General features: G+C 38.6%; 2 protein-coding genes across 4 annotated transcripts; both read right to left on the bottom strand.

Annotated features, from left to right (window-relative positions):
* Window positions 1–812: 812 nt before the first annotated feature.
* LOC148021439 (uncharacterized) lies at window positions 813–9,497 on the bottom strand. Its single transcript, XM_087699312.1, has 4 exons — window positions 3,017–9,497; window positions 1,406–2,359; window positions 1,139–1,288; window positions 813–1,043 (listed from the first exon to the last, which is right to left on the bottom strand). Exons 2-4 carry the CDS (start codon window positions 2,357–2,359, stop codon window positions 951–953), a joined length of 1,197 nt encoding a protein of 398 aa, XP_087555438.1. The 5' UTR covers window positions 3,017–9,497; the 3' UTR covers window positions 813–950.
* Window positions 9,498–9,695: 198 nt separating this feature from the next.
* On the bottom strand, window positions 9,696–12,545 carry LOC148021438 (uncharacterized). Of its 3 annotated transcripts, none has more exons than XM_087699309.1 (6): window positions 12,408–12,545; window positions 11,808–12,122; window positions 11,453–11,619; window positions 10,869–11,086; window positions 10,417–10,730; window positions 9,696–10,259 (listed from the first exon to the last, which is right to left on the bottom strand). In XM_087699309.1, the coding sequence occupies exons 2-6, from the start codon at window positions 12,120–12,122 to the stop codon at window positions 9,891–9,893; spliced, it is 1,383 nt and encodes a 460-aa protein (XP_087555435.1). In that variant the 5' UTR covers window positions 12,408–12,545; the 3' UTR covers window positions 9,696–9,890. The 3 variants fall into 3 exon arrangements, with proteins under 3 accessions (XP_087555435.1, XP_087555437.1, XP_087555436.1); XM_087699311.1 differs by lacking the exon at window positions 12,408–12,545 and adding an exon at window positions 12,260–12,281; XM_087699310.1 differs by lacking the exon at window positions 12,408–12,545 and adding an exon at window positions 12,195–12,216.
* Between the last annotated feature and the right edge of the window lie 14,427 nt (window positions 12,546–26,972).

Raw genomic sequence — 26,972 nt, 5'->3', positions numbered from 1 at the left:
TGAGGCATGAATAGTTATATATATATATAATATTAGGATTATTGATGATAATATGGTTTAGTTCATTAGTTGGTTTTTCTATACCTTTGGGTGCAAAAATGAGTTGTGTACTTAAGAAGGGTAGAAATTGTATTGATCTAGAAAGATGATGTCCAACTATTGTTTATTAGACATATAGGAAGGTAAGTCATGAATATATGCATATATAAATATAAGAGATTTTTAAAATATCATTTTTACATATTTTCACTACAACAAAAAGGCCTCATAGACGCGATTTTTGAATATAGAGAAAATCTTACGGGTGCGTCTATCCTCCCGTCTATTTGCGCGTCTACCGTGTCGCGTCTATAATCGCATGTATGAATGAATTTACACGCAAAAATAGACGCGCAATAGACGCACAGATACACACGTGAATACATGCGTATAATAAACCAAAATTGCTATTTATTTAATTCATTTTACGCGTTCATTAGCGCGTCTATTTGGCAGTTAGACGGGCATATAGACACGCTTATAGACGCGCTACGAATAGAAAACAAAAAATCTCCTTTTTAAAAAAAGATATTTAATTTCTTTTTTAAATTTGAATTATGGAGCGCGTGTACTGTGCACTGTAGACGCGCGTATAAACGCGCATTTTCTGCAATTTAGACGCGCGAATAGATGCGCAAAACAGAACTGGAAAAAAAAAACCAGAGAGCATACATGCTCTCGGGTTTTTTTTTTCCCCTCCCATACATTAGATTGTGCATTTGGGAAAAAGACAATGTATCTTATGGGCACAAGAATTGAAAATAAAAGTCCATGTATTCATTATAGATCAAAAGCATTTACATGGGAAGTTTAAGTGCTTGCGACCTAAAGCATGGCCGCAAGCAGTAGGCTCAAAGATGGATCATACATATACAAGAAAACAAGGCCTCATGAGGAGGTATGGTGCTCCTCTACGAATCTGAAGAAGAAACATCTTCACTAGTACCACCATGGCTGCTAGCATCGCTATCCCCCTCCTCACTATGCTCCACATCCGGGTTCGCCTACACACACAAAAGATCAAGGTTGCTTACATAGACATGGTGGAGAAAAAGTTATAATTAGCTATACTTTTAATAGGAAAGTAAGAAAAACATACCTCCTCTGGTTGTCGAATCCTCATGGCCCGGTTGTATTGGTCCTTAGTGATGAGACCTTCCTCATAGATGTAAAGCCATGTGGTTGCGCGGTTATGGCCTCTATGGTAACCTACCTCTCTAGGAATAGGTATCCTACCAATGATAGTAGTCTGCAAAACAATTATGATATATACAAAAAATTACGAGTCACAATATATTAGAACAAATTATATAAAGAATTGAAAGAAATATAAATTTTAAAAAACTAGAAATCAAAATATACTTACAAACTCCACCTTCCACGACTCTCTACCACCCGATCTGTAATGCAACGATCCCATGGTTTCCATTTGGATCCGTCGCGCCTCTGCGTGCTGGTGACTCTTCACTTTCTCTGTTGCTTTCTTCTTGGCTTTCTTCCACTCTATGTGGTGGCACATAGGTGGTTGGCTATAGGCTCCACACCCCTCCTCCTGCCTCCGCAGTGAGTCCCTGGCGTGTGTCATGAGGTGGGATCTTTTGTTGTGAAGCATATCCCTCACTTTTGTGCGTCCCCAATCATCCAAGAATCGCTGACCCTCAGGATTTGGGTACCTCCTATGGACTGCCCTCAACACCTCCTGCCACAAGCCACTTTTCTGATTTTTAAAGGCAATGAAACAATCTTTATACGTCGCATGCACGACGCTCCTCATGTACGCCATTACATCCCTTCCTTCATCATCATGGAAGATGCCACCAACATCTGTAACTCTATAGTACTGGCGTACAAGCTCCTCTACGTGATCTACTAGTGAGGGTGATCGCTCACCACCTCCTAGGCAACCCCCACACAAGCCTCTTCCTCCCCCTCGACTCTCCCTCCTCCCTCTCTGTCGACTACCCTCTGCCTCGCTGGATGCACATGCTTCTGTAGATGCACGTGCTTCAGCCAATGCACACACAGGTGCTGCACATGGAGTACCTGCATATGGCATACCTGCATGTGGAGTACTTGCATGTGGAGTACCTGCATGTGGAGTTTGGGAAGTAGTGCCAGGCAAAGACATCAAAGACGCTCCAAACATGACACTGAACACTGCTGTGGGAGAGCGGCCAAGGTGTCTAGTCATCTCTCCTAGGAAGTCTTCCCTACTAGGAAAACCTCCAAAAAATGCATTGACCCCCTTGCCAAATGAGGCCAATGTATCATTCATGCGATCCAAATCCGGGTCAATGCTAGATGAACCAGTATATGACATCTGCAAAAAAAACACAGGAAAAAGACAAATTTTTTTGCATACAAAAAATCATATATTACCTACATTTTCAAAGAGCTTTCTTTAGACATTGAGCATACAAGTTAAGTATTAATGCTTCTCATAAACAAGAAAACTGATAAACACAAACATGGGATTGGCCACATTCATCATTGCAAAAATATTACTGTTTTTTATCAGAGCTCGGAGAGCTGGCGCGTGTACAACCGCGTCTAAATTGTAGGTTAGACGCGTTCTCAGACGCGCTCCCAAAGTCAACCTTTTGTTCAGCGCGTCTATATTCGCATCTGAGATGCAGTACAGACGTGCTGTCAGATGCAAATTCCAGGTCAATCTGTGCACGCGTGTAGATTGACTTGCACACGTGCCAGCACACACGCTCTAAGACGCGCCCTCAGACGCAATGAGAGGAAACATTTTTTCGCGTCTGTACTTGTGTCTACACTGAAATGTAGACGCGCTATCAAACGCGCTCAGTCGGCTCATTTTTAGCCCGACGACCGCCATTGATGATTTACAAAATGCAATACATAATGGAATCAGAAATCCTAAATACACAGACAGAGCAAAGAGAGAAAGAGAGAAACAAAGAGAGAGAGAGAGAGAGAGAGAGAGAGAGAGAGAGAGAGAGAGACTCACCTTGGGTGTTTGGTGTGGCAGGTGGTGGCGCTTCTTCCTTCTCCTTCTTCCTCTCCTTGGTAAGTTATCCTCCCTTGATGCTTGCTGCTTCTTCTTGTTCTCCTCTCTCTTGTTCTCTCTTTCTTCCTCTCCTTGGCTTTCCTTTTTCCCTTCTTGTGTATTTGAAATGAAAGAAGAGGTGAGTCATGAGGAGGTGAGGCATGAAGAGACCACATGTCGGCTAAACTTAAGCTTCAGAATTGCAAAAAACACAGGAAAGAAAAGGCGAAGTTTGAAAAGAAATGATTTAAGTATGGTTTGAATTTTGACGTGTGTGTTTATTTTTGCGTGTATATGCGCATCTATTGTTCCGGTAGACGTGAGTATAAACGCGAACATAGACGCGAAAATAGATGCTAATATAGACGCATACGTAAACGCGGATATAGACGCGCATTTAGGCTTTATCATAAATTTTGTTTTAAAAGATAAGTTTTGATAGTGAATTCTTATCATAAGTTTTAATGTATTTATGATGATTTTTGTGTATTTAAAATTGAGATCTTAGAATAATTAATACGCTAGGTTTAAGTTTTTATGTAAATATATGAATGACAAATATTTTGATGTTGTCATGAATTAGGTTTAATCATGTCGTCGTCATCACCTAGTGCGGTGCATGCTGATGAGTCAATGAGCACATCCTCAAGTGAGGATGAAACATTGTGTCTTCATAATCGAGATGCATGGCTACGACGAAAAATTAAATGCATGTGTGATCGTTGTCGAGGGTGTATTTTTCAAGCACGTCGAATTGCAATGTCACACCTCAGCTTGTATGGAGAATGGGACCGAGAAAAATCACCGGTATTCATTGTTTTTTTTACCACTAAGATTGCTAGTCTATGTTACGAGAATTATATATCAACGTACATGAAACTCCCTTTTGTGGTTGAGCAGGATGCGGTGCCACATCCTTAGATGCTCCCTCCCGAGCGTCGAGAGGCTGCAAAACGTCGACACGAGGGGGCAGAGTCTTCAAGAAGAGTAGAGACTGACGAACATGATAGTAGCCCTCATGAAATGCCCCATCAAGTCGTAGAGGATGAGATTTTGGACAACATGGTACACCATCTATTTTTGCAACCGGTTCAGGGAGAAGGTCACTCTACGAAGCCAGATGATCCACTATATGTAGCATCATCTACTTCGTTGTATGAAGGTTGTATGTACTCCGTTCTTCATGCGTCCCTCGAGATACTTAACTTGCAAACAATTTATGGATGGAGTAATGTCAGTTTGGATGCGTTATTGAAGTAGGTATCAATTCAGTTTGGCTTATGAATCATAATATTAATTGTTCTATTTTGAAATCAGACAGAAATATATGTTGGTGGTTTTTTAACTGACTTTTAAAAATATATGTAGGTTATTATCACAAATGCTTCCAAAAGGAAACAAATTTCCAACTAAGAGAGAGCAAGCAAGACATTACTTGACATCTCTGGGAGGCCTCGATTATGTCAAGATTCATCCATGTGTCAATGATTATGTCTTATTTCGTGGGATTCATGAGTTCACACGAGAGTGTCCTGTTTGTGGCGAATGAAGATACAAAGTGGAGATTAAGTCAATGGATGTGCCTCGTAAGGTTTTGTGACATTTTTCGATTGTTCCACGTATAAAACTTATGTTCAAGTGTAAGTCTATTGGAAAGCTCATGCATGGCATGCTAGTCATCGTTCAAGTGATGGAAAATGGAGGATCCCTGCAAACACACCGGCATGGCAACATATAGATAATTTGTGGCCTGTTTTCAAAGAAGAGCTAAGAAATTTGAGATTTGGTTTAGGTATGGATGGAATCAATCCATTTGGCATCAAAAGCACATCATACAGTGTATGGCCAGTGGTATTGGTGAACTATAATATTCCTCCATCCTTGGCAATTAAAAAGGGACATGAAATGTTGTCCCTTCTGATTCCTAGAAAGCACAAGGTAAAAAACATGGACATTTACTTAGAGCCTTTGATTGAAGAGTTAGAAATGTTATGGGAAGGTATTGAGGTGCAAGATACAAGTGCATCTACATCCTCTAGAGATTTCACATTGAAGGCCATGTTGTTATGGACCATGCATGACTTTCCAAGATACGGAGAGTGTTTAGGTACATGTATATAACTCTATATTTGAAATTCAAGACTTGAATCAATTGCATTTTATTAATTCACTTGTTTTTTCAGGTTTAACAACGTCAGGATATCATGCATGTCCTATTTGCGGTCCCTCTCTAGTTTCCTCTAGGCCGGCACGTTTAAAAAAGGTTATCTACGAAAATCATCATTGATTTTTTCCTATTGACTATCCCAAATATGTTCTCCCTACTAATGGAATGACTCCACAATCTCTAATCATTCGAGATTGGAAGGAGAGATGGATTAATGCCGACAGCCACCCTTCACTCGACATGAGTCGGTAAGAAGTGCATTTCTCTCGATTGACTTTAATGTATTTAGCATGATAAATTGTTTACATAATATACTGTTTGTTTGTTAGGTTCTCTATATTTTTTCATCTTCCATACTAGACTAAACTCAAGATCAATAGCATGTTGGACCCCATGCACATATTCAAAAATGTTGTATCTACATTATGGGATCACTTAATAGGGGCTCGTGATTCAGTTAATGTAAGGGAGGATTTACGTAACATTGCTCGCATGAGACGAGCCTCGCCACACATTGGACCTAGAGGAAAGATTGACCTACGCCATGCACCTTGGATGTTGTCAAAGAACGATGAAAAAATAGTGAAGGAACAAATATATAGCTTTCGAACACCCACAGGAAGTATGAGATGTCTCAAGGGAGCCTTCATAAAGAAAATGAAAAGACGTGTGGAGCAACTATCTGGTTTGAAGTCCCATGATTGGCACAAAATGATTCAAATGAGGGTATCTCTAACCATGAATATAGTAATTAGTGGAGTAACTATGTGTAACTTTGGGGTATGATAACTTTTTCCTCAACTAATCATTTGATCTATGAATATTGTTTACATTCGATTCGTACTTCCTACTAGCATATCCCATTGTGTATCCAAAGATGTACGTGATATCATTTACAAGATGGGAGAGCTTGTGAGATGTGTATACATTGTATTTTTTCATTATATATATTTTAATTTCTACGCAAAAATAAATAATTCTCAAATACATATTGACAGATACGTGAGCTCGAAGGAAATTGATCCAAACACATTGCAAGATGCTAGAGTATTATCTGTTGAGGTGGTTTGTTTGGTGGAGGAAATTTTTCCTCGATCCATTTTGACTACTCAATTACATTTACTCGTACATTTGATTGATGAGATCGCACTTTGTGGGGCAGTTCATGTAAGGTGGATGTTTTTTCTTGAGCGCTTCATGAAAACCTTGAAAGATTTTGTGAGGCAAAAAGCACGGCCTGAGGGAAGCATGGCTGAGGGTTGGTTAGTGCAATCATCCCTTGTTTATATCTCTGAATATATTGCTGAAGTGGATCCCTCTCAACCACAACTATGGAAAGATGATGAAGACTTGAGGATGACCTCTATAGTACCTCAAGGAAAAGGAATGAGTAAAGTGCTAACAAAAGAAGAACTTCGTAAGTTAAATAGTTTTTGCGTGCTCAATAGTGATGTAATGAGCAAATGGGTGACACTATATAATGAAGCAAGGGCAAGAAGAAAAAGTGAAAGAAAAGAATTTCGTACTAGATATGGACGTAATGTCTCATTTTCAAATCATCTAAATGCGTTCCCACGTCATATTGATATAGATTGGTTACATGAGGAAATGGAGAGAATGGAAAAAGAGGAGGAAATTAATATATCTCAAGAAGAGTGGGAATATGCATGAGGTTGCTTATCAAAGGTGAGACATACTATCAATTAATTTGTTTCTATAAGTTTTATTTTATATAAATAATTGACATGTTTGATCTTTTATCTTTTACTACTAGTGCACATTATTCAATGCACTTTGGTATGAGGGTAAACATCTTTGAACTCAACGTATAGATGAAAAGAGAAATACCCAAGATTGTGGTGTCCTTGCTCACTTCGAGGATGCCAATGGTACCATGGAAGGTTATTGTGGCTTGATCCAAGATATTCTAAAACTTGACTTCGGACGATTCTTTATATATGTACTGGATATGAAGTGGTTTAAAGAAGTGGTAACAAATGGTGAGCATTACACAATCAAACGTCATCCAAGTGGTTTTGTAATCATTGACTCTACAAAATTTCACCAAAACAAGAATGACACATTAGTACTACCTCAACAATGCGAGCATGTATATATGCAAAGGCTAATTTTTTAATATGTATACATGTGATATATATACACAATATAATAAGTATTTAAGTTTCTTGCTTTTGTTTTTCAAATACAGGTTGTGTATCATCCAATGGTAAACAATAACCAATGGTGGTATGTCATCCCTATATCTAATCGTTCAAAACTAATATATGGTAACATTACCGACATGGAGATAGCAGATGACAATCCAACAATTAATGATGATGTGCATGATGACATCATAATGGATGATATGCGTGATATAGTACAAGATGAACCTCACGAGGATGTTCACGGAAACGCAGAAGAAGACAATAATATGATTGTCGATGATATTGATGAAGTTATTGAGCAATCTAGCAACACATCTGATAGTGGGATAGACTTATTTGTTTCGTTACCTCTTGGTAACATAGACCTAGAAGTAGATAGTTTAGCAAGGGCTGATCTCATTGAAGATGAGATGGATCATTCACTGTAACATACTTATTTTGCTTAATGATTCAATGTGTATTCCTAATTCTATGGTTTTTATCATGCGCACACGTGCATACTCAAGAATCAATAGTCAAGTTTAAAGCTAAATTGAATTTTTCATAATAAAAAGGAAGTATTTTTTATCATCTTCAAGTTGTACAGAAATTACGAGATACATATTGCAATGCTTACTACTAATTGTAAGGTTTCTGTCGCTTGTCGCTAATTACTTATATCAGGCTTGTCAACTGGAGGAACTGCCATTCATTACAGAGCAATGAAAAAGTAATTATTAACTCTATTTTTTTAATTCAATGATTCAATGTGTATTCTTAATTCTATGGTTTTTATCATGCACACACGTGCATGCTCAAGAATCAATTTTAGGTGGTTAAATAATTATTTACTTTGGTTTTTTAATTATATGAATTCTAATTTTAGGTGGTTAAATAATTGTGCGTCTGCTGGCGCGTCTATATTGGCGTCTATTTGCGCGGATATATAGACACAAAATTTGTGTCTATTTACACGCACTTATAAACGCGATGATAGACGCGCCCGACTTTGCGCGTCTAACATGCGCGTCTATGCCTCGTTTCTGTTGTAGTATTTTTGCATACAAAAGGGTCCCATATTATAGCTTGAATAGAAAAGGGTTATCAAGGGAAAATTCACAAATAAGCATAATATTTATTAATAGGCCTTGAACACATGTGATATAAAGGATACACATATTGTGAATTGCTCGGGATTAGATGTACCTCTAAGTTGTTACGAAACTACTTGACAAGGATCGAGAAGTTGAGCCAAGATTATGGAAGAGAACTAAAAAGGTTATGCTAACATTTAAAGAGCTTATGTCCTTTATTTTAGGAGGTGGGGGATCTCTTCATCTAGCACACATGTACGCATCCATTCAAGAACTTAGCAAACTGAGAAGAGGGAGAAAACACAAAAGGGAAAAGAGATGCTTGACCAAATACTTGATGTGTGAGCTCTAAATATGTAATTGGCATGCATTACCATGCAAATTGATTTATTCTCTTTCTTGTGTTGCTGAGGATTCCACTTTTGTTGTGAAGTGTGCGATTTTCTACTAAAGTTGCTTCATAGACTTTATCAACACTTTATTGAAGCATAGAAAGTTTGCAAAGTTAGCATGATGTTGTCTAGTAGATCTATGAATTGTTGGACACTTTAGATCATACTCTGAAGTGAGTATGGTGTGCATTTAATATCATCATCTTATACAAAGAAGGCTTTAACAATGTTTATGCTAGCCGCACATTAAGTTCTTTTGTGTATTTATATTTAGTGCTTGTGAATGAGCACACAAAACTAGAATTTCCAAAATGGCAAGGTTGGAGTAAGATCTCAAGATTAAGAACAAGATGGATTTCATATTGCAAGTCTATGATTATATGCCTCAACAAGAATGTAAGAAAGACATATTATCAAAACTGGTATTTCTGTAAGTATTACATCATCCATTGTGTTCATGGAGTTGGCACTATTGTATAGGAAAATAACTAGATATTCTAGTGTATAAGATTTTTTCTATTTACAAAAATTCCTATGTAAAGAAAATGTGTTAGAAAAGCAAGATTTTCTAGATCACTTTTATTATTTTAGTAATAGTAGTTTAAACACAACTAGAACTTGTGACTTTTTTAAAGATGACATATCAATTTCTGGCCAATTTTGGAAAATAGACTATTTTGTTGATATTTTTTTAAAGATTTTCCTTAGGAGAAACGTGCAATAACTTATTGAAGAGGTTTGCAACTATCTTTATATTCTGAGTGAGCATTATTCACCCCGCTTGTTAACAACAGCATGGATTTAAGGCAAGAGAGGTGTAAATTAACTAGTCATAGTTCATTTGAGGCCCCCGGAAGTAAAAGACCCTTATCAGCCACTTACAGTTATACATGTATATAGATAACGTTTACAATTTCTTATTATGACTGCATTGATATTCCCATTAGCCTAGTAGTTTTTATTCCCCTTAGCCTAGTAGTTGTTATTCCCATTAGCCTAGCTAGTAGTATCCATCCCCATGCCTACAAGATGCAGCTAGTGATCATCTATCTGCGGTGCATATTCCAGCTGGATTGCACCAGGGCCATGAGTATTCGAAGGGCCTCGATTTACTTTGAAGCTCCATGAACTGAGCCTATAGGCAGAGGGCCCGTTGGCAGATGCTTCATAGCATCGCCAGCCACTACGGTTCCCGTACGTTTCTGATTTTGCACCATTACAGTAGTTGATCTGGACATAAGTGAGCAGGTTGTTAGAGAAACCCATGCGAAGTCCATATATGGGCTTTCCCGTCACATCGACGTCGTGCCTCGCTCCCCCATTCGGGTTGCCAGCCAACTGCCCTTGGCGGTTGGCATAGATGAATTGCATGGCGTCAATGGTGTTCCACTCTCTGATGATCACCTGCAAAATCATAAAATTGGAAATAGCAACAACTGAATTGCTTAGATATTAGATCCATGGTAGACATGAATCAGAATGATTGCACGAGCGGTACAATTATTGCATGCACATGAGATAGTAGTCGGACAGTATCCCGATTCTATATTGTTCATTATACCTTGGTGATTGGGCCGGAGTTGGGTGTGTAGTCGTCATGATCTGGACGTGTTTGCCCATTGTCATCAGAAGACTCAGAATAGAAAAGATCTTGGGCATATGGGCCTCTGAACACCCGACCGAACACCTTCTTGTCATACTTGGGGAAGTTCCTGCTGTTGTCAGGTAAGAGCTTGTCAAACACGAATGTGGTGGATATGCAACCGGCCATATCAGCAAAGGCATCGTTCTTCATCCGCGTCTTATGGTCTTCACAGATGCTTTTAAAATGTATCTTTGAGTTTAGATTATCTTTAAAGAACCGTTTTGTCTCACCTAATCCAATACATTTTTGCAAAGCACGATTAGTTTTTCAAAATACCTTAATTATGAAGGTGTACCACAGACCAAGATTTGTCAAGTAAATGATCATGCCATATCTCCAATGTGACATAACTTTGGAGCTGCAGTTACCTGTAACGGTGTCCACAACCGTCGCATGAGCCTCGAACATAAAGAAGGGGGGGACTGTAGTTGCATGCGTTGAGACCCACTGGTTAATTTGCACTTGGTCTTCCCTCCAGGCTTTCCACTTCTGGAAGATCATCGGCAGAAAGTCCACGATGTACGTCTTATACATATCCTCAAGATCCTTCTTCCACTGTTTTGTGTTGTCCTCGTGATAGAGTTCCCTACAGATATAACCACCCACGCAGTCACAACATGGCAAATATGATGATTTACCTGAGGCTAAGATGATTTATGCTGCTGAATACACAGGAATTGTAGCCTCATAGCTGAAACTTATAATTATATCAAACAGTTTACCCCAACTATGTTCCCTAACAGCTCGCGAATCCGCCTTATAATATCAAACCTTATGCATATTGGTTTTGTAAGACCCTAAACCTAATATTTTACCATGCCATCATGTAATCGTCTACTCATCGCACAAACAAAGATGGCCCTCTAAATTGCACGATTTCACATCTAGACATCACAATTGAACCAATTTATGGCTGCTGCACGTAATGAGGCTCTCCTGCACGCCCACTCACTTGCCAAAGTCCAGTCTCTCCCGCAGCGCTGCGAGATGAAGCAGAGCCAGGGTGATGGTGGGAGAGATGAGGTGGATGTTGTTTTCCGACTGTCGAAAGATGACACTCAATTGGTCAGCCTCCGTGATCCAGCCGTTTAGAAAATAAGCCTTCTCGTGAGTCTGAGCCTGCAAATACAAATTAGAACAAGATGATCGCAGTTACCGCCAATCCGTGTACTATTAAGCTGATTCATATTGTGTTGGAATTACAGATCAACGACAGATAATATTATTAGTGCTGCCGCATGCAGATGGTCGACGTGGGGTTTACTAAATGGAGTTAATCAGCTATATATATGTGTGTGTGTGTGTACCGCCTTGTATCGCTTGATGGTAACTTTGAGCCCATCGATCTCAGACTGATGTCGGTTCAGCTCGTGAGCAAGAATCTCTTTCTTGACGAGCTTTACCATGTCCGCCTTGAGGGCCTGGAAAACGTCGACCTTGTTCTCCGGCCAGAAGAAGCCCACAAGAATGCTTACAACAGCACCTACTTCCGGGATTTTACCCGCGATCTTTATAGCGGCGTCTCTAATCCGGTTATTCCAGTCACTGGCATGGACGTCCACCGATTGATCAGTCGCCCTAGCCAAAGCTGGCGCAGCGGCCTGCTTCATCATCTGTGCCATCTGCCATAATTTGACATTAGCATTTGATTAATTAAGCGATCCACAAGTCACATTTTCTAACACAGTATTTACTTAGAGCTGCTGCAGAGTCACACAAATATAATACAGCTGCACGACGTCGATGGTTTGAGACCTACAAGCCACGTTGGGCGGGTCGAGCTAGCTGGGATATTATCTTCAAGCTGCTGGAGCAATTACATGCATTATAAAGTTTGACAGCTTGCCACAATTCCGGAGAGAGAGAGAGAGAGAGAGAGAGAGAGCTCAGAGCTTTCATATATTTACCTCAGGTGACTTAGCTGATCAGATTCGCAATTCGCAAGAGCGACTAGAATTGAGGAGGCGATAGGGAGCTATCATCTACGGCTGACATTGGCTGTATTTATATGTCTCCCACAGCCTAGAGGCCAGACTGGGAACCGGATTCCCTCTGCATTGCGTACTGTGCTACGAAGAAGACCGTTGATTCCCTCTGTGATTGAGCGTGCGCCGTGCTACGATGAACAGCACAGATTCCTATATTATTACGGAGGGATGGATTCTCTCTCAGCATGACACCCTGACATCGTGGTGCGACCGTTGACGAGTCACTGCCAGCCAGAGAACCCGATTCCGAGAAAACTTCTTCGATGTCGACGGCAGTGCTCATTTATACGGAGGTCCCATCAACAAGATTTGGAGTACCTACGTTTATAGATAAAGATGAAGATCTAAATGGTATATAATATTTGCTCTCGATAACATCCTAATATTGTGTTCCTAGAAAAGCGAACTCTAGGTTGAATGCCTCCTTTTGCTGAGCAAGACTTAGACCACTACTATGGATTGATCATCTATCATCTATTATGGATTGTTTATCTATACTTTGAATTTATGAGTTGTTCAATTAACTCAGCGCAAAGGATCTCATGATGGGAGATCTTAGGTAGGGATAGTAAGAATCAAATATAAAGATGATAACTATGTAGAAGATACATGTACGGTCACTACAAGTTTGTAGTTATGTCTTCTAGGTTGACTAAAGATCTAATTCCCTTTGTTATCCTTATTAATTGTGTAACACTTTGGCCTTAGTTTTTATGGGCTTTTCCTTGATGGTACATGTAAAAGATACATGTTCGGTCACTACAAGTTTGTAGTTATGTCTTCTAGGTTGACTAAGGATGTAACTCCCTTTGTTATCTTTATGAATTCTGTAACACTTTGGCCCTAGTTTTTTGGGCTTTTCCTTGATGGTACATGTGTATTCACTACACATAGATCGAATAGTCTGTACAAAATATGTGATTTAAACATGTGTCTTATAGAAATCAAAGGGTGATGTCAAGAAAGAGTAAGACATTTTTGGGTCTCTCTAACATTTGCTACTAAGGAGTCTATTTGCTCTCTATGGTAACCTTAGAAAGTGTGGTATAGTTCCCAAGTTCTAAGGATCTCTAACAATCTAACATTAGATTAACCCTAGATCTTGAAATATGTGAATTGTCTCTAGATTAATATTACCCAAGACTACCTTAAAGTTTCTTAAACCTTTAACCTTTGACAACTTACTTGAGTTAGAGGACTCAATTGTAAACCTTTAGATGACTTAAATAGCAATCGACTTGCAATCTGAAATTTTGTAACGGACTAGGTGTTGACTCTCAGACTTCTGTGACAAACTTCAAGAGTGCAAATGTTGCCGACCTTTGCAACAAATCCATAGCCTTTTTTACATTGAAACCTTAATGAAAACATAAATTTGATATAAGAGCATCTAAGAAGGTTTCCTTTTAGTCTTAGCCATAATATCTTATCTTAATTTATCCACATATTTATGAATTTCAAATGCTAGACGTTCCCATTGGAGTAGGTGGAAAGATAATAAGCTCGTATCACGAGTCTCAAAATCAAGTATATGCATATGGTATTCATCCACATTTCAAAAAGCCCCATTCATTGAATGATAATCCAAGAATCAAGAAGTTTATTATCAAAACACAATATCATGCTAAGCCAAGGTTTAAACTAGTGATCTAACTAATCAAGAGCTCTAATTAGAATAGGATTCTATCATTTAAAAGAAGATGGAGAGAGGGAACCAAAAAGGATGTGACTAGTACCTATTTAAAAATACATAATCAATTAAGAATAAATGTGTTGTATTTGGTATTTCTTGATCTTTTTTATCATTGGCTCCATCTCATATTGGATTTGATCAATTTGTCTTCATTAAGGATAATAAAATAAAAAAAGAGTCATCAAAATGAAAGATGACTTGAATCTTGTCTATGTACAATAGAAAAACATTGAAACATGGATGAGTCATGGTTACATGAATCATGAGACCTTACATATTTAGGTAATAGATATGAGATTGTTATTAGCACAATCTATGGGAATGATAGTAGCAACATAGGGATCTTGAGCTATTCACTACTCTAAGGTCTCATTACATAGGCTAAGTGCAATGAGAGTGCAATAGTGTTTACTTTAATTGGCTATCTACAAGTAGGAGCAATAATTACCCTCAAGCATGAGACACATATTTTTGATTCTATCCTAGAGTCTAGGTAGTTGTTGACTACCATAACAACAATGCAAATTGCAATGCCAAATCTTAACACTTCCATAGCTCCAAGGGCATAATACATCGATGCTCTAGTCTTAAGTAGTAGCATCGTTGGACCTACAAGTTGCTCGAGATCTTGATCTTCAATGCATAGCATTATTCAGCAACTTGATTGTATCATGTAGCCATTGATCCTCAAGCTTATACTTTGAGAATCAATAATGGACAACCTATCATTTCTAATACACTGAGCATATAAGGAAATGACAATTTTAAATGTGTTGAATGCACATGATATGGATGACTTCTTATAGATGCACCACTTGAGTGGTGGAGTATGCAATCATTGATGCAAGAGGGGGAAGAGGATTAGAGGTAGTGTGGATGGGATTTGATTTGATGGGGGTATCATGCATTGATGTTGCTACCTTCATAATGTCAGAGAGAGGGAAGAAACAATGCATGGGGATGTGACATGTGAAAGGAACATGCATTCTTGCAACCAAATGGTATTCTTTCCACCCTAATGTCTAATGTTTCTGTCCAAATGAAAAATTGAGCGTTGAATTTTAGAGCCCAATTTAAAGCACAAAAGTTGCCCGAGATTCATAAAAGAGGCATTTTTGGCAAACAAATGTGTTGATTGCATATCAAGGAGGTGGAGTTTTTCTAGGTGGATTTCGATGCCAAGAATCCAACAGAAGTATTCATAACTAGCTTGAGATCCATAAAAGAGGCATTTTTGGCAAAAAATGTGTCAAACTCACAAACCAAGGAGATAGGAATTTCTTAGGTGGATTTCGATGCCAAGAATCCAAAGCAAGTGTTCATTTGTTAATCAGAGTCTATTGAACCCCATTTAATAACTGTAAGGTTTGATGTTATGAAGCAACTACCTAATCCAAAAGCCACAAAGCATGTGATAGAGGCCAAGGTAATAGATTTTGATAGTAGAAAGCCAACCCTCCAATTGAATCGTGAATCCGAGGTTGTTTGCCCCTCTAGTTGGCCCAAAACCACTTATGGGAGATACTAGATGTGTAATAGTGGATGCATATCCTGAATCTACTCAAAGCGAGAGAGTATCCTTATCTTTGACAGAATTAGATGGATTAGAGGATCTTTCTTGGCAATGATACTTCATTAAGCCATGATTCAAGAGAGGGGTCCACTACAAAAGATGTCTATCAAGTGACTCTGAATGAGCTGATAGAAGCTCAAGTCAGAATTAGAAATGTGGATGTGATTGAGCTAGATCTCAATACATTAAATGAGCCACCATCAATTAAATTAGGATATATGCTTTATTTGGAAGAGGGGAAGAACTACGTGTCCTTAAAATAAGAATTTTGTAATATTTTTGCTTGGAACTATGTTGATGAGCTAAGGGATATTCCTCCTCCTAGTTAGATTGTGCATTCTATTCTCTTAAAGGAGCGTAGCCATCCTGTTTGACAAAAAATGGGATCTGTGCCTTTTAAGCTCTCGGGGGGTTCACTATATATATATATTCTCTATATAATGTGCGTTCATGGCCTTTTTATAAATATCCTAATCTATGAATTTTTATTGAATAAAATACAACCCTTTTCTATTCAATCTGTAAGTAACCCCTTTATATGGCACCCTTTTGTATGTAAAAAATGTGTTTTAAAAACACCTTATTTTGAACTCACGTTATATATACATATATTGATGAGTGGCGTCCCCGAGTTTAAGCTATGGGATGGACTATTTAAGAGGCTTTAAGAATTGTGCAAGGTTGGCCAGATATTTCCTATACAACACGCACAATTGTGTTTACCGGAAGTTATCAGGAAAAAAAAAGATCTCGCTTTGCGTAGATTTTAGGGGGACTTATAAATAAATAGACGATTAAAGATTACTATCCACTGCCATTCATTGATCAAATTTTAGATTAGTTAGTGGGTGGGGATATCTATTTGTTTATGAATTGCTTCCTTGATTATAACCAAATGGCTATCGCAAAAGAAGAAAAGTTAAAAATGACATTTATCATTGTATATGACACCTTTGCATATAAGGTTATGGCTTTTGGATTATGCAATACGCTAGGTTTTTCGCAACATATGACTAATCAAACTTTTAGTGATATTTTCCTAGAGAATTTAAAGGTCTTCATTGATGATCTAGGGGTAGCCATCAAAAGGGAAAGACAACTGATTACTTTGAGAAAATGTTTCGAGTAGTGGAGGCAGTTCTACATTACACCCAATACAAGAAAGTGCGTCTTTGGAGTTCCCTATGGATTGCTATTGGGCCATGTGGTTAGCATGGCTGGTATTGCAATTGATCCTAAAAAGATAAAGATTATTGTTGCTATGAGTCCACCACATACTCCTAAAGAAGTGCATAGCTTTTTGTTATTAGTCAAATATTATCGAGGATTTATTAATGCACTGGCTAAGAGGACATTACCATTGAAAAATCTATTGTCCTTTAAGTGTCTGTTTGTTTGGAGTGATCTGTATCAAGTATCCTTTAAGGATGTGAAACAGGAATTGGTAAAAGTGCTAGTCCTAAAAGTACCTAAAAGGGGTGAGATATTTTATATATTTTCAGTGACTATGATGTATACTATCAGCTTGGATTGTGTTTTCAATTAGGGATGCCTAAGATTAATTATACCTACATGGATCATAAACTCTGCTTTTGGAATGGTCTTTGCAAGAAGAGATTCAAGCACTACATCATGTATGCAAAGGTAGTATTTTATACAAAGACAGAGGAAGCTCGAGTAAGTAACTCATGAATATATGTGTGCATCACGTGGGTTCAAAATAAGGTATTTTTAAAATACCATATTTATATATTTTTTACATACAAAAAGTTGTCATATAAAGGGGTTATTTACATATTGAATAGAAAAGGGTTATATTTTATTCAAGAAAAATTAAAAAATAAGGATATTTATAAATAGGCCTTGAATGCACGTGATGTAGAGGATATACATATAGTAACTTCCCCGAGAGAGGAACTGACGCTATTGATGAATAAGTTGCAACCGCCTTCATTAATATGCATTGAATGCACATGACATGGATGACTTCTTACAATGCACCACTCAAGCGGTGGAGTATGCAATCATTGATGGAAGAGGGGGAAGAGGATTAGAGGTAGTGTGGATGGGACTCAATTTTATGGGGACATCATGCATTGATGTTGCTACCTTCATAATGCCAGAGAGAGGGAAGAAACAATGCATGGGGATGTGACATGTGGAAGGAACATGCATTCTTGCCACCACATGATATTCTTCCCACCCCAATGTCTAATGTTTCTGCCAAAATGAAAAATTGAGTGTTGAATTTTAGAGCCAAATTTAAATCACAAAAGTGGCCTGAGATTCATAAAAGAGGCATTTTTGGCAAAAAAAGTGTTGATTACATATCAAGGAGGTGGAGTTTTTCTAGGTGGATTTTGACTTTGAGAATCCAACACAAGTATTCATATCTAGTTTGAGATTCATAAAAGAGGCGTTTTTGGCAAAAAATGTGTCATCTGACATATCAAGGAGATAGGTATTTCCTAGGTGGATTTCCATGCCAAGAATCCAACACAAGTATTCGTTTGTCAATTTGAGCCTGTTAAACCCCATTTAATGACTCTAAGGTTTGATGTTATGAAGCAACAACCTAATCCAGAAGCCTAGTGGATTGTGATTCATCTAGAGGCTATACACATCATTTAGCTAGATTAGTGTATAGCCTCTAGATGTTCCTAGTCGTGAGGCAGTGAGGGTGATTTGGTGAGCATAGGAGCCCGCTAACTAGAGTCCTACAACTAGTATTGGGCCCATTTTTTATATTGATAGGTGATGTTTTTTGCAGTAGTTGCTAATAAGTGGCGATTTTAGAATCTTAGTTAATAGGGGCCACTTGTTCAGTGTATGCCAAAGAGCATTGAAATAAATTCCTTATTTCTTGATAGATACCTTCAAACTAAGATCTAATCTTAAGAAAGAGACAAAAGAGCTAGATAGTGAGCTGAGATCCTTAGGAGATATTCTTCTAAGCATAGTAGTTTGATATCCTAAAGAAAGAGAAGTATTGTTGATCCTACTATCTGAGCCAACTCATTAATGGAAGGGGAAAGTTCTACCATGCCTCTTACTCTCATAAGTTAATCTACATCTTAATGGGGATGTAGTCCAACTAATAGAGACCCTCATAGTGAATCCAATCATCATTATGGTACAATCTATTGCAATACTTGCAAGAACATTGGAATTGCCAGCCTTTGGTTTCCCTCTACCAATCTTTAATGGGTTAGCAGAGGAAGATGCAAAGCTCCACATCAATGCGTTTTAGAAATTAATGTTCAGTTGTTATCGAGTTCAAGACATCTTATGATGTTTCTCAACATGACTCTAAAATAAAGAGTTGCGATGAGGTACCATGGCTTGGCAGTTGGAATCACAAGCACAATCAACTTATTCTTTATGGCATTTTGAAGAGAGTTTTCCTCTAAGAGAGGTGGTCAGTATTGGCTATGTGGTATGAATGTGACACATCAAGAGTCCTATGAAAATCGAGCTTACGCTAAGAAACTAAAAGAGGTGTTTCAAAAATTGCAAACCTCTATTTCTATTCCACTTGTTTTCTAACTATAGTACTTTTTGCATGGAGTAGACTTCAATATCCAATTGCACTTGAGTAATATTTATCTTGTTCATATATAGGTATTTCTATTACACAGATAGAGGAGATAGAGTCGTGCTTATAAGCACCCTACACATCTATGGCAAACCTAAATCTAGGCCCTAGAAATAATTTTCATTGAGCAGTGGAAGTCAATGTGCAACCAGTACATCTATGAAAAATTTGAATGGAAGAGGAAGCATAATGCAGAATGTGTCCGTGCTACCGGCTTCTCCTAATGTTGCTATGCCGATGGCTAACCAAATGATTCCACTAATAATGGAAGAAAAATAATGAACTCTAATGTTATGACAACTAATCAGATGTTGATCCCTAATCAGGTGGTTAGGTCAACAAAATGACAAGCATATGATGAAAGCTATGCATCTAGTGCATCAAATGTTCTTGGGAAAGTTAAGGACATGATGAAGCATTATATCAATATGATAATGTAACAGTATAGAAAAATAGCCATAGATGTTACTTTTCTAAAGAAGTAGCAAAACTTGATAAGAAGTCAACGTCTTGAAGAGGGTGGTCCATCAAGACTTAGTTGTAAGTGGTATGGTGATCAATACTTTCTGAGAATTTGACGTAATGTTAAATGCGACAATGTGGGAAGTTTGGCCATCTAGCTAGTACTTGGTAGAGTAAGAAGAACTCTCTTCAACAAGGAATTACGCAACCAACTCTCGTTAATCATTGAGCACAAGAAAATAACCTTAGTAGAATGAGGGACCAAAGAAAATATTACAAAGAGGAAAAGCTACTGTAGAAAAGCTACCTAGTGGTAGTGGTATTAGTCTTATCAAAAATTTGTATTTTAACACCATTGAGGCTTCCAATTTATGAGCCATTAGAAGAGGACAAAAGGTTGTAGAAGGTGATAGGGATAATGTAAAACCTTTTGAGATTAACCCTCAACAGGATGATAAGGGAATGCAAGTCCTTAACCCTAATGTGAAAGTTGGTCCTCTAGAAACTACTGATAGTAAAGCTCAATCCAATAAGGAGCTATGAAAGAAAAAGGTAAAAGCCAAGAAGGAGACACCTAAGCATGTTCAACAAAACAAGAGAAAGAATGGTTTGGAGGAAGAAGAGAACCATTGCTAATTATTATGAATTTGACTTAGTCAATTCTCTTTGCAAGGTAAAGCCTGATATGAATCTCCTACAACCAATCCACTTATCTCCAAGAGTGTATAAAGAGTTAAGAAGATCCTTTGCACTACGTATATCATCAAACCCTTGGGCATAGCCTATATCGGAGATGATTTATTTGAATATGCTAAAAAGCATTGCATAAGGGTGGAAACATATACTGAAAGCATATAAGTAGATCATGCCATTGTGAATACGAGAACATTTGTCAACATTATGAGTGTAGAATTGATGGAAAGGTTGGGAGGACTGGAAATCCAAAGGATACATCCATAATTCTTTGGATGACTGATGACAATTTAAGACAATCAAAAGATTGCATTACCATAGTCCACATAATTAGTATTAATGTGGAATGCATTTTGGACTTTTGGGTATCAGGTTTGCAAGGAATCCAAGCTATCAAGTATTATTAGGAAGGCCATGGATCTTGCAATCCAACTTTCAAGTTGATATACGTACCGGGCATCTGATTTTTGACAAAGGTCATGGATGATGGATCTGCTTATGCACGGATTCGCAGTAAAGATGGTATGAGAGCAGTTCAGTTTATCACTGTATGTGTGAACCATGTTAGAAACAGTGGACTTCATTAAGCCATGATTCAAGAGAGGGGTCCACTACAAAAGATGCCTATCAACTGACTCTAAATGAGTCGATAGAAGCTCAAGATAGAATTAGAGATGTGGATGCGATTGAGCTAGATATCAATACATTAAATGAGCCACCATCAATCAATTAGGATATATGCTTTATTTGGAAGAGGGGAAGAACTATGTGTCCTTAAACCAAGAATTCTGTAATATTTTTTCTTAGAGCTATGTTGATCATTTGAGGGATATTCCTCCTTCTAGTTTGATTGTGCATTATATTCCCCTAAAGGAGGTTAGCCATCTTATTTGATAAAAAATGAGATGTATGCCTTTTAAGCTAAGGGATGGACTATTTGAGAAGCTATAAGAATTGTGTAAGGTTGGGGAGATATTTCCTGTACAACACACATAGTGGTGTTTATCAATACTTATCAGAAATAAAAAAGGTAGATTTGGCTTTGCATAGATTTTAGGGAGCTTAATAAATTGACGGATAAAGATTACTATCCACTGCCATTCCTTGATCAGATTTTAGATTAATTAGCTAGTGGGGATATCTATTTATTTATGAATTTCTTTGTTGATTATAACCAAATGGTTATTGCATAGAACACAAGTTAAAGATGACATTTATCATTGTATTTGACACCTTTGGATATCATGTTATGGCTTTTGGATTATGCAATATGCTAGGTTTCTCACAACATATGGTTGATGAAACTTTTAGTAATATTTTCTTAGAGGAGTTGAAGGTCTTCATTAATGATCTAGGGGTAGCTACCAAAAGGGAAAGACAATTGATTATTTTGAGAAAATGTTTTGAGTAGTGAAGGAAGTTTTACATTGCACCCAATCCAAGAAAGTGCGACTTTGCAGTGCCCTATGGATTGGTATTGGGCCATAAGGTTAGCTTAGATGATATAGCAACTGATCCTAAAAAGATAAAGATTATTGTTTCTATGAGTCGTCCATGTACTCCTAAACAAGTGCATAGCTTTCTATCATTAGTCTGATATTATCAAGGATTTATTAATGCATTATCTAAGAGGACATTGCCATTGACAAATATTATCCTTTATATGTTTGTTTATTTGGAGTGATCCATATCAAGTATCCTTTAAGGATGTGAAACAAGAATTGGCAAAAGCACTAGTCCTAAAAGTACCTAAAAGGGGTGAGGGTGAGAGAGAGAAAATGAGAGAGGGAGAGGGAGTTTTCTCTCTCTCTTTTACTTGTTTTCTGTATAATCTGTGTGTATTGAGAGAGGGAGAGGAAATGAGAGAGAAAGAGAGGGAGAGGGAGAGGGAGGGAGAGGAAATGAGAGAGGGAGAGGGAGGGAGAGAGAGAGAAAGAGAGGGGGAGGGGGAGGGGGAGGGAGAGGGAGAGAAATAAGAGAGGGAGAGGGAGTTTTCTCTCTCTCTTTTACTTGTTTTTGGTATAATTCGTGTGTATTGAGAGAGGGAGAGGAAATGAGAGAGAAAGAGAGGGAGAGGGAGAGGGAGAGGAAATGAGAGGGGGAGAGGGAGAGGGAGGGAGAGAGAAAGAGAGGGGGAGGGGGAGGGGAAGGGAGAGAAAATGACAGAGGGAGTTTTCTCTCTCTCTTTTACTTGCTTTTGGTATAATTCATGTGTATTGAGAGAGGGAGAGGAAATGAGAGAGAAAGGGAGGGAGAGGGAGAGGGAGAGGAAGGGAGAGAGAAAGAGAGGGGGAGGGAGAGGAAATGAGGGAGAGGGAGAGGAAGATGGAGAGGGAAACATTGAAAGAGAGAAAGAGAGGGAGAGGGCGGGAGAGAGAAAGAGAGGGGGAGGGAGAGGAAAAGAGAGAAAAAACATTAAACATAATAGGGAAAGAGAGAAAGAGAGGGTGAGGGTGAGGGAGGGAGAAGAAATGAGAGAGGGAGAGGAGAGAGAAAAAAATGAGAGAATGAGAGGAGAGAGAAAAAGAGAGAAAATATGTTAAACATAATAGGGAAAGAGAGAAAGAGAGGGTGAGGGTGAGGGTGAGGGAGGGAGAGGAAATGAGAGAGGGAGAGGAGAGAGAAAAAGAGAGAAAAAACATTAAACATAATAGGGGAAGAGAGAAAGAGAGGGAGAGGGTGGGGGAGGGAGAAGAAATGAGAGAGGGAGACGAAGAGAGCAAAAGGAAATGAGAGAGGGAGAGGAGAGAGAAAAAAATGAGAGAAGGAGAGGAGAGAGAAAAAGAGAGATGTTAAACATTATAGGGAAAGAGAGAAAGAGAGGGTGAGGGTGAGGGTGAGGGAGGGAGAGGAAATGAGAGAGGGAGAGGAGAGAAAAAAGGAAATGAGAGAGGGAGAGGAGAGAGAAAAAGAGAGAAAAATCATTAAACCTAATAGGGAAATAGAGAAAGAGAGGGTGAGGGTGAGGGAGGGAGAGGAAATGAGAGAGGGAGAGAAAGAGAGAAAAGGAAATAAGACCTTACAATAAGCTCATCCTAGGCTCATAGGGGTTAGGCCAATCCTCAACAAACCTAAGGGATATATGGTCAGAGAACCCTAGTACACTTGCACCTCCTAACATAATGTCCTTCCTACAAAGAGACCTCTCATACATGGGGCTTGTCCTAGCCTCCACCATGCTCAAACTATCCCCTTGTTGAAGGGATCTAGCCACTAACCTTGGGGAAGGTTTAGTGTGTAACCAAATATCCACCTATGAGGGCACAAGAGCTTTTGTAGAAGTATACAACGAAGGCAATCAGCCTATCAATTAGAAAAACATTAATTTTTCATAACATAAATCCAAAAATAACTTTGGATATTCCATAAAAATCAATCTCTTCTTAAAAAGACAAATACAAAAAACTAAAACAGCATCATTCATATGCTTCGCAAAAGAAGATGCAATCCACAATAAATTACCCTTGTTATGTTAAGTACAATAATAACCAGTACTAAAGATAAACAATTCCATCCCAAGTATATCATTGTACTTTATTTATCTTACATTATTTAAAGTTACTAGTCCTAGTAGTACATTAGGTGATGAGTAGCCTAGGTAGTAAAGGTTCTTTTTTACATAACTTCTAGATTGTCCCTTATGTTCATCACCAGAAGATCTCTTAGGAAACTCATCTTCAACTATCAATTTTAATTAAAACATATAATATAATATCACTTGCAAGGAAGGATACTCTTTTATCATTAACCCTCTTTCATCCTTAGAATAGTCTTAGGAACAAATTTCTGCTCTAACAAGCATATATTTGAGCATAATAACTATTTTAAGGTTTTTTCCATGAGTAGTAGTAGTATATATGCAACCATCAAGCTAGAGATCATGCTTTGGTATCTATGGAGATCCCAATCTCATGCCCTCATAGTCATTGTAGTGTGCAATAGTGTGGAGAGAAGGTGGGTGAGTTGTAAATGGTAAAGGGAAATTCTATTGATGATGGAGAGAAGATGAGGTAGAAAAGACAATTCTATTCTTAGTGAGTGCAACCTACCCATAGTATGGCATCCATGACCGATTGAAATCAGTAAGACTTTGAAATCCTACCTCGAGTATTATAACTATTGTTTTGTGGTGGATTTTCTTGCCATAAGTCAATGTCAATTTGTGCTTGTGTTCTCCATGGTGTGTTGGCTATGGGTGTTAAATGCTCTAGTCGGATCTCTCCTCTCTCTTCTCTTAACCCTTCTCTCTCCCTCAATCTTCCCTCTTTCTCTCTTCCTATACTCTCCCTAAATCCTTCTCTCTCCCCCTATCTCTTTTCTCTCTCTATCTCTCTTTCTATTTCTACCTCTCTCACTTCTCTCCTCTTCTTCTCTAACTTTACTCTCACCCTAACTCTTGTCCCTCTCTTCATCTCTATATAAATAGTCCTATTTGTAGTCGTGGTCGTGGTCGTGGTCATGGTCGTGGTTATGGTCGTAGTCGTAGTCGTAGTCATAGTTGTGGTCGTAGTCGTAGTCGTGGTCATGGTCGTAGTCATAGTCGTAGCCATGGTCGTCGTAGTCGTAGTCATGGTCATGGCTGTGGTCATGGTTGTGGTTGTCATGGTCATGGTCGTGGTCGTGGTTGTGGTCATCGTGGTCGTGGTCATGGTCGTGGTCGTGGCCGTTGTCGTATTGCTGCGCATTCGAGGTGTGTAAACCACCCAAAAGTCGTGTGTGTGATTTGATACTTTGTACATACTTAGTTGTTATGTTTGCTCTTTTATTTTATGCTGAAGACGAAGAAGAACAAGGAGTTTTGGTAGACTGGTAACTCGAGATGCAATCTCATGGCTACACTTATTTCAAGATATGTCGATTATGGGCTTCGTGAGGATGTTTCTAACATCTACAACTGGATGTTCTATGTGTGAAATGGCAGTAGTATGGGAACAGAACCAATTGATCATGATGAGTCTGGAGAGCTTATCAAAGTGTATCCTAGCAAGATGTGCGAATGCCTTCCGAATCTGAATGGAGAGAGTGTTGTGGAGTGTGATCAAGTTTTTTCCATGCTCACAGTGACCTTTACAATAGGAGGGAAACATTTTGATCTTACGCTTGAGTAGTATATCTTGAAAGTTGGAGAGGGTAATGAAACGTAATGTGTTAGTGGGTTTATGGGTCTGGATGTTTCTTCAAGGCCTCTATGGATTCTTGGAGATGTTTTTATGGGCGTTTATCACACGGTTTTCACGTGTAGGCTTTGCAAGGAAAGAGCTTTGTTTTGAATCAGAAAGGGGGGGAAAAAAGATGATACTCTGTGGCTAATTAGAGGAGAGCCCAAAAGGAGACGATTACGAGAACAGAGGAAGAAAATAGACGGATGATGAGAAAAATAGAGGAAGGAGGAAGAGGAAAAACACGCAGGAAAAACACGGAAGGGAGCTTTTTCAATCAAGGAGGAAAATAAATGGTACTCTGCGCTAGACGAGGAAATATATAGCTGGAAACGGAAGAGGAATCGTTGTGGGGAAGAAAGCTTTCTCTGGGGAAGGGGATTGAGGAGATAAGGAGGGAAGAAATGGAGTACTGACGCATCCAAGTGGAGGTATTCTCGGACCAGAAGATGGAATGCAGGAAAGAAGAAGGGTTCAGATCTTTTTCGGATCATCAATAGAGTGCAAGGTTCCAGAAAAACGTTTTGAGGAAGAGGAGCTGTACTGCTTTTGCGCTGCGATGAGTGGAGGGATTAAGACACCATCACCAATGCTTCAGCTGAATTCTTGTGGTCGCTTGTAGCTACATTTTCCTTGAGGGAGGATAGATTGGAACAATGTTTGCTTTAACGACTACAATAGAGTGTGGAAAGACAAGTGATGAAACACATGCAAAGAACAAATTCTAAAGGTATATGTTTAGGATGAAGGTTCAATCGTGAAAATCGTTTGTAGCAACAGGAAAGAAATTTGCAGATTGATCGGATATTGGAGGAATTCTGAGAAGGGAAGACGAAGCAATTAGTTGCTTCATTGTTGTGATGTTTGAAGTGGAATTGGAAGCCTTCGTTTGGGAGTCTCCCAGAGATTGGCCGCCATAGCTAAACAGAAAGATACGAATCGCACATGATTCTGGAGGGAGCGATACTGCACATGCCACCGCCCACGCAAAATGCCATGTCCTGATAACACTTTTATTCTTACTGATCAATCGTCGGGAAGGAGTATCACAGATTCACACCTTCCCTTTTTGCCATTGTGTCGTCATCAGCAACCACAAATCACGAACATCTGGGAGACTCAGTCTGAACATCCCCACAAGAATGCGTGCAATGCGGATTCCTGAGGGACTGCCTATAGGATGTGTAATACCCAATCTTGTAAAACATTTCATTGGAATCATACTTGCTCAATATTCTCAGCAGGTTATCAGTAAAAAAAAATTGTGTCGTCATCAGATGTTATCTGTGCAAAGAAGTGGCCGAGTGAA

The sequence above is a fragment of the Lygodium microphyllum genome, chromosome 18 (genome assembly GCF_053477565.2).
Source record: "Lygodium microphyllum isolate KBCC chromosome 18, Lygodium_microphyllum_v1.1.10, whole genome shotgun sequence".
NCBI lineage: Eukaryota > Viridiplantae > Streptophyta > Polypodiopsida > Schizaeales > Lygodiaceae > Lygodium > Lygodium microphyllum.
This window is presented reverse-complemented; position numbering and strand designations above follow the sequence as displayed.